The sequence below is a fragment of the Halichoerus grypus genome, chromosome 2 (genome assembly GCF_964656455.1).
Source record: "Halichoerus grypus chromosome 2, mHalGry1.hap1.1, whole genome shotgun sequence".
Lineage (NCBI taxonomy): Eukaryota > Metazoa > Chordata > Mammalia > Carnivora > Phocidae > Halichoerus > Halichoerus grypus.
Genome location: NC_135713.1, coordinates 25,188,107 through 25,200,904, shown reverse-complemented (window position 1 = coordinate 25,200,904; position 12,798 = coordinate 25,188,107). Strand labels below are relative to the sequence as shown.

Genomic DNA, 12,798 nt, shown 5'->3' with positions numbered 1-12,798 from the left:
GCACAAGGGTAGTTGCTTTCATCTTGTCAGATCTTAGCTCAGGTGTTACTTTCGTAGGGAGCCTGCCCAAGACTAGGTCAGGTCTCTGTGAGAGCTTTCTTTGTGCTCATGCCTCTCCTCACAGCACTTCCTATGATTGTGAGTTTATTTTTATCTGTGTCACCATTTGAAAATGTTTGTTTCTGCAACCTGTCAGCTCGGGAGAATCAAGGACACTTTTTTTTTTTCCATCATTATATCCTCAGTACCAAGTAAAGTGCCTGGTTTTTTTTGTTTGTTTGTTTGTTTTAAAGATTTTATTTATTTATTTGACAGAGAGCACAAGTAGGCAGAGTGGCAGGCAGAGGGAGAGGGAGAGGGAGAAGCAGGCTCTCCACCACGCAGGGAGCTGGACGCTGGGCTCGATCGCAGGACCCCAGGATCATGACCTGAGCCGAAGGCAGCCGCTTAACCGACTGAGCCACCCAGGCACCCCTAGTGCCTGGTTTTAAGAGGCATCAATAAATAGGAAACAGAATGAGTGAAGTAGTGAAAGCCCTTCCTCCAGTGGTCAGCAGGCACTCCAGTCAGTTTGGATAATAGGAAACTGAGCATCTACTTCATCTTCTCCCCAGGTCAGAGCTGGCTATTCCAGTACCTGTCTTCCCTCTCTGAAAAGCCTTTTTTCTCTCATCCTGCCTCCCTGTCAAGGTTTCAGAAGGTCCATTACCCTGTGGGCGTGTGTCACACAGGCCTGTGAACTGACACTGCCCCAGGAAGACATTGCTGCCCTGCTGTTGTCCCTCTGAGGGTTTCCTCACCCTGACGAAGGCTGGGCCTGAGTGGATCGGACAGCTTTCAATAAGAAAGTCGTCCTGTAGTTGGAAAGGCTGTTGACTTTGTGTTTGAAAGCTCGTCCTGATGAATAGAATGACTGCTCTCCAAGGAGGGAGGGTTAGCTGTTTGTGGACATTGGGAGCCTCACAGCAGAGAGCCTGTGGAACCTCCTAGTAGTTTGCTGGGACAAGAGAGGACATCTGAGACTCCTCTCACTGGTGCAGAGCTGTCCATCTCTGCGCAGCCTCCTTTCTGGAGCCAGTGCATGCTGCATATGCTAATAGACTTGGTTCTGACGTTTGCCCCCTTTGATGGAAGACTCTTGGTGAGAGAAAATTAACTGGCTAACCAACATGGTAAGAAATTCAACCTCACTAGTACTAGAAGGGGAAGACATGCAAACTTTTAAAAAACCTTGTGGCCCCAGCTCTGCAGAATGAGCTGAGACTCAGGGCTAACCCACCCCGCAGATAGCTCTCTCGTGAAGGCGGAGAAACTGTGGTCTGTTGGTGCGTTGCTGGCGCAGCGCTACTTCCTCAGTGACCCGGGGATTAACATGCAGACTCTGATTCAGTGGGTCCGCGGCTGAGCTGGAGAAATGTGCTGTCCAGGTGATGCTGCTGCATGCTTGGAGTAGCGGGATCGTCTAGAACAACAGCTGTCATCCTCCTTGTACACTGGGGAGCTTTTGAGCTTTGGATTTTTTTCTTCAAGCTTCTGATACTTAATAGTTCTGTGGGGGGAGCGTGGACATAGGGAGGTTTTTAATCTTCCCGTGTGATTTTATTTTTTTATTTTTATTTTTTTTTAAGGTTTTATTTATTTGACAGAGAGGGAACACAAGCAGGGGGAGTGGGAGAGGGAGAAGCAGGCTTCCCGCAGAGCGGGGAGCCCAATGCGGGGCTCGATCCCAGGACCCTGGGACCATGACCTGAGCCGAAGGCAGACGCTTAAGGACTGAGCCACCCAGGCGCCCCTTCCCGTGTGATTTTAATGGGCAGCCTGAGTTCATTGATGTGTGAAGAGATTTTTTTGGGGGGGGGGGGGTTTGTTTGTTTACGTCAGTGATAACACCTGAAGAAGGGATACCTTACCACCTGTGCATTAAAACAATTTTGATGGTTTGAAGTATCTTGTCCTTGACCAGTGTTTTCCAAACCTGGTTCTATGTTAAAATATAATGAGAGGTTTTTTTCTTTTTAATTACCTTTAAGATTTTTTTTAATGGAAAATTTCAAGCAGTATAAAAGAAAAGAGAATATGATGGATTCCCTTTTACCCATCACCCCCCCTTCAACAATTATTAACTCATTCCTAATCCTATTTTCTCTGTGCTTCCCTTGGATTATTTTGAAATAAATCCCAGACCTCATCACATTTCATTCATGAGTTTTTTGGTATACATCTCTGACAATTAAGAACTCTTTTTATAAATGTAACCATAAAACCATTATCACACTTTTCAAATTTAACATTAAAACCCTCAGTCAGTATCATTCAGTAACATAAGTCAGTGTTCAAAAATTTCCCCATTGTTTTTATAAGTTTTAGAACAATTTTTCATCTTTTTATCCGTTTTATCATTAATGAAGACTCAGTGAGATTGATATCTTGCAATTGATTGATAGGTTTCTCAAGTCTCTTAATCTGTAGATCTTCCCACCATTTGTTTTCTTGCAATTTATTTGAAGAAACCAGGCTATTTTCTGATTGTTTCCTATAATCTGGATTTTGCTGGTGTTTAAAATGGTGCTCCATTCCCTATGGATTTATTAGATCTAGGGACTTGATCACATTCAAATTCCAACCTCTTCAACTTAGAAAGTCCATCTGTCCCATCACCTGATACTTACAGGACTTCTTCAAACATGCAGCATGCATACAGGTGCCATCCTTTATTTTCCATTGTAGTTCTTACACCATAGACACCTTCTTACTTCCCGTGAGGCTTTATTTCAAGCTCTTTGAGTGAAAGGGTTTTCCAGCTCCACAGTGACGCAACTTAGCAGGTTTCTTATTAATAGGAACCTGCATTTGCTAACTAGAGGAAGAGGTGGTGTCTCTGTGTATCTCCGATCTTTGCAACTCTGAAAACCTAACTTTTCCACTTCCTACCACTTAGCAGGTCATTTTTAGAACCTAAATTTTCTCATATAGAAACTGAAGCCATACTGGTTGGGTTCAGGTCATAGCTCTACTAATGCTTACTAGCTGTATAATCTGTGAAGGGCCTTAGTGGTGCTGTCTCAGTTTCTCTGTCTGTGAAATGGAATAATAGTAGTACATACCTCATAGAGTTGTCAGGATAAAGTGAATAATTTGTGTTAAGGAATTTAAGTCTGGCCTACAGGAAGCAGTTAAATGTTTGTTGTCAGAATGCTTGATAAAATGTCTAGGCAGCAGTCATTGTAATTATTGGTTTTTATATTAGCTGACTGAAAACATGGGTGCTTAATTGCCACTATGTGATGAGAAAGAGCACTCCCAATTTTGGAATTCATATACTTGTAGGTATCATACATTCCAGTCCCCTCATTTCATGGATGAGGAAACAGACCCAGAGAAGTGGGGTAGCTTACTTAGGGTCACACAGAATCAGAGGAAGAGCTAGGATTTGAACCGAGAGTCCCAGCTGATTTGGCTGGAGATTGTTCGTCTGCACTGGTTCTTCTTAAGAGGGAAATAAGGTTCGTGTCCTTACCACTGTGTTTCGCTTCCTCAGTTCATTAAAGTTGAGCCTTCATATTTAGTGAATTACTCCAGTACTAAAACTGATGACATCTCTTTCTTCTAGATTGCCAGCATACTTTGTTGTCCCCACCCCTCTTCCTGAAGAGGACGTGCGATGCTTTCAGGGTCGCGGCATACCAGTGAGTACATCTGGAAACCCTAATAGCCATGGGTTGCTCATCAGCCCATTCTGGCAGATTATTCTATTTAAAGCCCTTGGCTTTGGTCCTCCGTCCAAAAGGGATCCAGAAATATCTCAGGGGCTCACTAAAAGAGTCTCTCAGACATGAGGCTCCCTGGGACAGCTCTGAAGTTTTCACAGCTGCAATAGAGTTTTTAGCAGAAACATCTTAGAGATTGAAGAGGATTACAGATCTGCCTAATGTTGAAAGCCAGCCTGATTTTGCACCTGAAATCATTTTGAGGCTGAGTACCCCACTCGAAGGGTAGTAGGGTTTAAGATTCTTTTTGGCCCCACTATTAATTTTTGAGTGCATGTGGCCATTTTTTCTCCCAGAGACAGTATGGAGAGTTTACTTAGTTTTCACAGAATAGACTGGGATGGGAGCCATATTAATGTGTTACTAATCAAAGAAAGCAAGGCTCTGGCAGTTACTCCAGTTTCTAATTGGTGGTTGGGAGTTGCCAAGCCTTCAGGGAATTTAGTAAGGAATGAGAATTACAAATAAATGCTGTACTGTGCACATGGCTTGTTCACGAAAAAGGTCACTCCTGGATGGGAGGCAGGATGTTTAATCAGGGTCACATGTAGGTCCCGTGTAGGCAGAGCAGGTAATGAGCTTGGCCCTTGCAGTGAACCAGAGACCATCCACCTGAGTTAAGGGTGAGGCTGCTTTTCTCTGCCAGCTGGTTTGTGCCATGTGGGAATATGGGCCTGGTCTTGCCAGATATCCTGATTTCTCAGAGAAGCCAGAGATAGGGATTTTTATGTGAGTTGTGACTTTCCCCAATTTCTAAATGAATGCAACTGATTCAGATGTTTAAAAAACAGGTCTTTGGGCTAGAGTTGGCTCATGTCCCACTAGTTTGTAACCTTTGATTGAGAGCAGAGGTTCTCATACTTTCTGATCTCAACACTCTATAGTCTAAAAGGTTATTGAGGATTTCAAAGACTTTTTTTGTTTATGTGGATTATATTATTTGATATTTGCCATATGAAAAATTAAAACAAAAAATTTTAGCTTATTTTAGCAATAAACTTATTACATGTTAGTGTAAATAGCATATTTTTGTGAAAAATAACTATTGTTCAAAACAAAAACATAGAATAGCAGTGTTTTACATTTTTAAAAATAGAAGACCACTGGATTCTTAAATCTACCTCTTTCCTTCAGTCTGTTGTAGTATGTTAGGGTTTGGTTGACGTATGGGAAGAAAATCCATCCTCACACAGATCCATATTTGGGAAAGGGAGGAATAGTTATTCACCTTTTCAGATAATTCAGAATATTATTCTTTGATGGTGCACCAAAAAAAATGAGAAGTGGTGGTTTCATCAAGGTTAATTGCAATAAGGAATCTGAAAACCTAATCAATGAATTTTTCATTCTTTGCTAAATTAAAATCCATGGGGTCTGTCTTGTACTTGGAATAGATCTTAAAACATGCATGATTTTTTTTTTTTAAGATTTTATTTATTTATTTGACAGAGAGAGACACAGCGAGAGAGGGAACACAAGCAGGGGGAGTGGGAGAGGGAGAAGCAGGCTTCCCGCTGAGCAGGGAGCTCAATATGGGGCTTGATCCCAGAACCCTGAGATCATGACCTAAGCCGAAGGCAGACACTTAACGACTGAGCCACCCAGGCGCCCCAAAACATGCATGATTTTATGACCTTATATAGTGGTCTTTTGGAAAGTGTTGGTTCACGGGGTTATACAGATCGTCCAAATATTAGCATGTTTCCTTATATAAAAATCACACTCATTAACATCACGCTTGTCTCATCAGAAAAATCTGTATGTTTTGGGAAGCTGTCTAGGTAGAGGCAGAGATTAGTTTTCCACAGTTCTAATTTTTGCATGAAACTTCAATTTTTATCATTTACAACAATTTGTCAGTTGTTTTCCTTGAAGTGATAGGGTCACTTCATTCTTTTTTGTTTTGTTTTGAGGATGAACACCTGCCACATACCAAAGTCTGAACAGTGTTCGACTCTCACTCATTCTTTCAATTCCGTGAAGAGAGCAGCTAGTTCACCTCTCACCTCAGTCCCATAAGTGCTTTTCCTCAAGACCTATACACTGTATTTCAGTGCTTATTTCCCACTTCATCACGTTAATTATAAAGCTTGTTAATATTAAATATCAATCTGTAATGGCCAAGATTAATAAAACTAGTAATTTTTAGTCCTGCATTAAGAACATTCTCAAGTAGAACATTTCTTTTCTCTGCGAGCGTGTGGCTATGAAGAATACAGTGGTGACCGGTGCCATCTGGGAGCGGTGCCTTGAGTGGTCCGAAGGCACCGCACTTTTACCCACCAGGGCTTTGGCACCGTCCGTGCAAATGTCAGCACAGTGAAGAGGACAAGTTAACTTTTAGTATTATTCTCAGACCACCTGAAAGGGTCTTGGGAAACCCCCCCTCCCCCCATCTATAGACTACATTTTGAGAATCACTGTTTTCGAACAATGAAGATGAGGGTCTTCATTCTTTAACCTTTCAGAGATGGATTGAGGAAAAGAGGGTGAGCTCTGTGGGAAGAAATAAAGATGAATGGTCTACACATGTGCGAATAGGCTGCCTTTCCATCCAGCGTTGAAATTTGGATACTGTGTTCTAGCCAGGCCTTGAGGCAGAGAAGTAGAAAATGTTCTGATGAGATCTGAGTGGGGAGCCAGCAACATAACTTCTTGGTAGAAACAGGAAGGTGTTCTCACTTTTTTTAGATCTGTCCTGAAAGTTGTTAGTGGGGTTTGCATGAATGGACAACAGAAGAATATTATACAAGATGGAATTGACACATTTACCCAGGGAACACAGAGCTCTCCATACCCATAACATAAAATTTACCATTAGTGGCATTTATTGTATTTACAGTGTTGTGCAACCATTACCACTTTTCCAGTTCCAGAACATTTCCGTATCTCCATGCTTTTTTTTACCCTGACTTTTCAGCTAGTGTGTTTATTCTTGCCTTATTTTCAGTGAAGACCTGCATCATTTGTAGGTTCAGTCATACCCTTGCGGCCATTCTAGCGACCTTGGCCTCCTCTACCCTCTGCTGTTCTCCAGCCCCTGAGTATTGATCTTTTTTGGCTGTGGGGTTAGTGAACATTGCTAAAGATTATTCAAACCGAACAGCAGTGTTACTGAATGGGATACGGAAAAGCCATATGTCACCTTGCCTCAGTTGGGCCTTTCTTCTGCTCAGCAGTCTGTTGTTTAACTCCTTTTGGATCCTGTATCATTCTTCCCTAGGGCTGGTATAAGCCATTTTTTCATTCTCTTTAAGTTTGTAATTCCATTCTTAATTTTTGTACTGAGAGACGATGTTTCCCCTACTTCTGTGGGATTGTGTACAACCCTCGACAAGACCTCCCTCGGCTTTCCCCTTCACCTCCTGTTGGTTTTTCTCTGTGCTCTTGTTTCCTTCTCCTGAATCTAAACAGCTGCCTGGCTTTTGATCTCATCTGCCCTTGCTTTGTCAGGAGCCTGCTTCCATCAGCCTTCCCCCTTCCCTGTGGATCTTTCCTGGTGTTCCGCTCTACCTGAAGGCACACTCAAGCCTCCCCTGACCTGAAGAAGCCCCTCGTTAAGAGTTAAGCTACTGTCTTGTTCTCCCTCCCAGTACTGACAAACATCTTTAAAGACTCTGTACTAATTTTCCCTCCTTGACTCTCTCCTCATTTCTTCTTGCACTGTGACTTTTACCCCCTACTCTGCGATGGACCCTCCAGAAGTCAGTGGGCCTTGTGCATCCCCCTCCCCTATACCAGCACTGTCCCCTCCCGTACCAACACTGCCCCCCCCAGTATCAGCACTCCCCCCCCAAGTACCAGCACTCCCTGTACCAGCACTGCCCTGCCCCAGTACCAGCACTCCCCCATACCAGCACTGCAGGTTTGACACTGATTATGGTCTTGACCTTTTTTGTGTCTAAATTCTTGACTTGCTTTGGACACACTGTGCTTTCTCGGTCCTCTAACCTCCTTAATAGTTCCTTCCTTCTTACGCTGCTTTCTAGCGTCCAGTTGTAGATGTTCCCCTAAAGCTCTGTCTTGGGCTCTGTTAAGAAAGATAACCTTAAGCTGTATCAAATAGTGAATAATTTTCCCTCTCCCTTTTAAAAGTTAAACAGGATTAACAAGCAGTGATTCTTGTCTCTTGTCAAGACATATACTAAGACACCAGGCAGAAATTATACATACCACAATAAGAGAAGACCGGCTTTTTGTTAATTTTTGTTAATTTCCAGTGAGAAGTCTGTCTTTGACCAAGAATTTTGCTTGTTTTCTATTTATTTTTTCAAATAGAGAACAGTAAGGGAATTGCCTCAGATGAGATGAGACAGGTATGGTTGTGCCCTCAAAAGAAAATGAGTTATTAATGGCTGAATATCAACAAGAGCCAACCCTTTCTGCCCTAGGAGAAGAGAGAAAAAGAGATAAAGGACACATAATTTCTTAGAACCTGTCACCTAGGGGCACCTGGGTGGCGCAGTCGTTAGCATCTGCCTTCGGCTCAGGTCATGATCCCAGGGTCCTGGGATCGAGCCCCGCATCGGGCTCCCTGCTCAGCGGGAAGCCTGCTTCTCCCTCTCCCACTCCCCCTGCTTGTGTTCCCTCTCTCGCTGTGTCTCTCTCTGTCAAATAAATAAATAAAATCTTTAGGGAAAAAAAAAAGAACCTGTCACCTAGTCATAGCTAAGAGTGTCTGTCCCCTTTTATCCAAGTGAGCTGCACCCAACTAGGGGGACAGGATTGCTTGGGCATTCAAAATGCCACCACCCTTGGCAGAGGGATAGAAACTGTGTGCTGGTTTCTGTATGTTGCTTAGCATGACATTGGGAAAGGGAGGGGGAGGACAGCAAAGGGCCCTTCGATTTGTCTCAGTGTCCTAACACTTCCAACCTCATTTTGAATCTTAAAGAGTCCAAGTACAGCTTGGCCCTGAGAAGGGGAGTCATTGCTTTTTGGCATTTCCTGAAACAGTTCTGTGTTCCTCTGCCCTCACTACCTGGGTGGGCTCTCATCTCTTCCATGTCTGCTGGCAGCCAGCTGCAATGTCCACAACCCCAGTCCGGCCTTCCCCTCCTAAACTTGTAACCCTCATCTAATGTGTCTTCTGGATATCTGCACACAGGTCCTAATATAACCAGCACCGATTCTGTCCTCTTCCCCTGAAACCCCAAACCAGTTGTGCCTCCTGGCTTTCTAAGTGTAGTGCAGAGTATCACCTGGACTGTGTGCTGATCTTCAACCTCATGGCCCCGGAGTCTGCTGCTAGCATGGCCAGTGTATGGTTTATACCATTCATTGCAGATGAGAAGCAAAAAGATACCATCTCCACGTAGCAGAATTGTACAAGGCATCTTCTTCCTCTAGGTTTGCCTTTGAGCTAAGGCTGAGGATGCGGTCAGCAGAGCAGTGGCCGGCCTCTTGCCATTCTCAACCCTTAACCAGGCCTTTATGGGGCTCAAAGTCCACAGCTGTACTCACCTGCCCCAACCAGCCTTGCCCTCTCCTCCATGCCGGGCTGTGCCGGCAGATTACTTTGTCCCAAGATCAGTCCTCGTTTCCTTTCGTTCCTGCAAAATAGAGCAAACAAACAAAAGTTCCCACCACAGCCAGAAAAGTGCCTGAACCTGTCACTTATGGTCATTCATATGATTTCTTCTTGTCTCGCCTTCCCTTTGTTGTTCCTGAAATTCTCTTCTTTCATTTACCACATTCTACCTTTTACTATGTTTGTAAATGTATTTCCCTTTTGAGAGTGTAAACTCCTTGAAGGTAGACCCATATCTTAGCCCTCTTCACATTGTCTGTACGTACTGCACTGCTTTGCATGTACAGGTCTTCTGCGTTGAATGGCCAGCTTCCCTTCTTTCTAGTGTGAACTTTCTCTGGTGACAGGAGCTGCCCCCTGCTTGCCATCTGGCCTTTCGTCAGAATGCTGCAACTTGGAGTGCAGCTTGAGGAGGTTATTTGCTCTCTCCAAGCCTCAGTTTCTTGCTGTTGATGGGGTTAAGGATCTTACTGTCTCCGAGCGTGACTGTGAGTATCAAATGGGTTAATTGACGTAAGATGCCTGACCGAGTAAGCTGCGCTCTCGTGAGATCTGTGCTGATAACGGTGGTGACACCATCGTCTCAGCTCCCAGCACTAAAGGCAAGTCAAAAGGTATATACGTTAGACCATAGGCAAGGCTGCGTGTGACTATCTAGACCTGGTTTGGTTTGGTTTGTTTTGTTTTGTTTTGAGACTAAATCGGTGTTTTTCACTTACGTAACTACTCTTTGGCTTAACAAAGGTGAATACATCCAGCCATTTCTTACTAAAGTGAAACACTTCCCTGTATGAATTTAAATGCTAAGCTTACCTGTCTCCTCCTGGATTGTGTATGTTATATCTGAAAAATCTTTTTTCCCCCTTTGCAGATATGGTGTTGGTCCTGCCATAATGGATGTGCCCTTTTGAAAATGTCAGCACTGCCCAAAGAACAGGATGATGGCCTTTTACAAATCCAAAAGAGCTTCTTGGATGGGTCAGTACTGTTCTACATTTTCTTATTGGTTAGTTCAGTTCTTGTTTTCCCAGATGCAGGGGAACAGTGCTTAATAGTATGTTCACTCCTATTCACCTGCTGACAGCTTAGTGCTCGGGAATACCACATAGAGTGATTGGTTTTTGTTTGTTTTTAAGATCTTATTTATTTATTTGAGAGAGCGCGAGTGAGCACAAGTGGGAGAGGGGCAGAGGGAGAGGGAGAAGCAGACTCCCCACTGAGCAGGGAGCCCAATGCGGGGCTCAATTCCGGGGCTCTGGGATCATGACCTGAGCCGAAGGCAGATGCCTAATGGGCTGAGCCACCCAGGTGCCCCTAGAGTGATTGTTTTTAATCACTTTGAAAGGAGGGGCAGGTGGCTGGCTCAGTTGGTAGAGGATGTCCCTCCTGATCTCGGGGTCGTGGGTTCGAGCCCCACACTGGGAGTAGAGATTACTGAAAAAAATACACTTAAAAAATTAACTTTGAAAGGAGTCAGTATAACATAATCATAGAAAATGTCAACTGCGTTGTTTTTAGAGATGCATGCCTGAGTATTTAGGGGGAAGTGGCACGAAGGCCCTAGGTCGACAGTGGTCAAATCCGGGTCATGGCCTATGTCACTGTCCTTTAACAAATGTTTGAAATTTTTCAAAATGTGGGAAAAAAAAAACCCAAAGTGGATGAATTAAAAACAGAAAAGAAGACAGCTTTGAAGTTACACTGCCTTGGGTTCAAATCATGGCTCTGTCAGTTTACAGTCATCATACTCTTAGGCTGGGAAGTGCCCCATGCGCTTGCATTCCCACCTCAGCTGACCAGGGACAGCAGTCCTGTGGTGGTTACTTCGTTGGCAGGGATTGAACGGGAAGATCCTATGCACACAGATCTGGGCACATAGTAAGTGCTCAGGGCAAATAAGCTATTTCTAATCCACATCTGTTCTTCTAATCTCACGTTACTTTTTGATACCTAGAATTTACAAGACCATCCACAGGCCACCCTATGAAATTGTTAAAACCGAAGACCTGTCCAGCAACTTCCTGTCGCTTCAGGACATCCAGACTGCATACTCTAAATTTAAACAGCTCTTTCTGATAGGTGAGAAGAATGCTGAGTAAAAACTTCCTGTCACATGGGGAAAGACGTGCCATGTGGATCACGTGAAAGTTGGTGCCTTTTCCCTGGGCTCAGTTTGCACCAGAGGCTCGTGGCCATGAGGGTTGATGTGGAGCGGAGGGGCGGGCTGGTGGTCAAGGGGCCATGTCATTGCCACGTCCGCCCCCCATTTTTCTCCAGTCTTATGCCCCACTGCCCCTTCTCGTGGCCGTGAACACAGGCCCACCCCTCCTCTTCTCTCCATCCCCAGCACCCCGGTTGCCCAGAGGGGAACACTGGGGCTTCTCCCTTTAAAAGTTGTGGGACTGTGCAATGCCACTATTCACTGGCTCTCTCACGGTGATTTATAAAACGAATGGTCTGTTTGTTCTTGTTGGTCACTTGTTGAATGGACCTCCCTGCCCTGCCCCAAGTGGAAATCTCTTTTTTCCCTTCAGATTAAGCAGAAATGGACAAGTAGGAAATGAAATATGCACATCCCAGCCTCCCCCACTTCCCTGCCTAGGCTGCCCACTATGAACAATTTAGGACTTGAATCCAGTTTGACCAGCTCCGTTATCTATTCTCCTCGTTCTTCAGTGAGTCTGTATTACCATCTGAGATTGGTCACACTTACATGTAGTTTTTCCTAACATGGACTTTTTAGCCTAGCAGATTCCAGCTAATTTAGGATTCATTCATTCAGATATGATGGAGGCATTTGAGATAAAGATGAATATGACACCCAGGAGGCATTTGAGATAAAGATGAATATGACACCCAGGGACATAGCAGTGTCCGCCTCTAAGGAGAACACACTATGTTGTGTGTTATAAAATAGATTTATAAAAAGCAGGGATCTGGTGGAGAGTGATACATTGCACTAGTTTATTGTTTCTCGTTTTTTTTTTTTGTTTTTTTTGCAGATCTTAAATTTTGGGTATTCTACACGTTCAGAGAAACTTCTCTAGTAACAAACAATAGAAATGATCCCTGAACGTATAGTGTTCACTGCACTAGTTGTTGCAGAACTGTGATTCTACACTTCCATTCTCATCTTCCAGGACTCGCAGAAGTGTCTGCCTTGTCACTGATTTGAGTTTGCAACTTTGACATGTCTTAGATGTCCATGAAATGCAGGGTTCTCTGTATCAGGGTGGGTGGGGGGGATGGTGTAGGAGTGAGCAAGGAAAATGTGTTTGTGTGTTTAGGATTCCAACAGAAGCCAAATCTCCCCCTTTGGGCTGCCCGGCATCAGGATGTATCCTGTTGCATTTTCCACTACTAGGAACAGTATAGCCTGGGTCCTGACCATTTCTGCCTAAAACATGTTACTCTCCTTGTTGAGTTAAAAGGTGGACTGTGACTTTATATACATACTGTGGGGCACTTTTTATTTGAGCAATAAAAATCTAAAAAATCCAT

General features: G+C 43.9%; 1 protein-coding gene across 2 annotated transcripts in view; it reads left to right on the top strand.

Moving 5' to 3' along the window:
• The window catches only part of MTMR12 (myotubularin related protein 12), a 68,111-nt gene that overhangs the window by 40,990 nt on the left and 14,323 nt on the right, over positions 1-12,798 (top strand). For both annotated transcript variants that reach the window (XM_036105940.2, XM_036105939.2), the window contains exons 8-10: positions 3,611-3,686; positions 10,169-10,275; positions 11,252-11,376. In XM_036105940.2, coding sequence (XP_035961833.1) covers positions 3,611-3,686; positions 10,169-10,275; positions 11,252-11,376 — 308 coding nt within the window. The remainder of the gene's footprint in view (positions 1-3,610; positions 3,687-10,168; positions 10,276-11,251; positions 11,377-12,798) is intronic.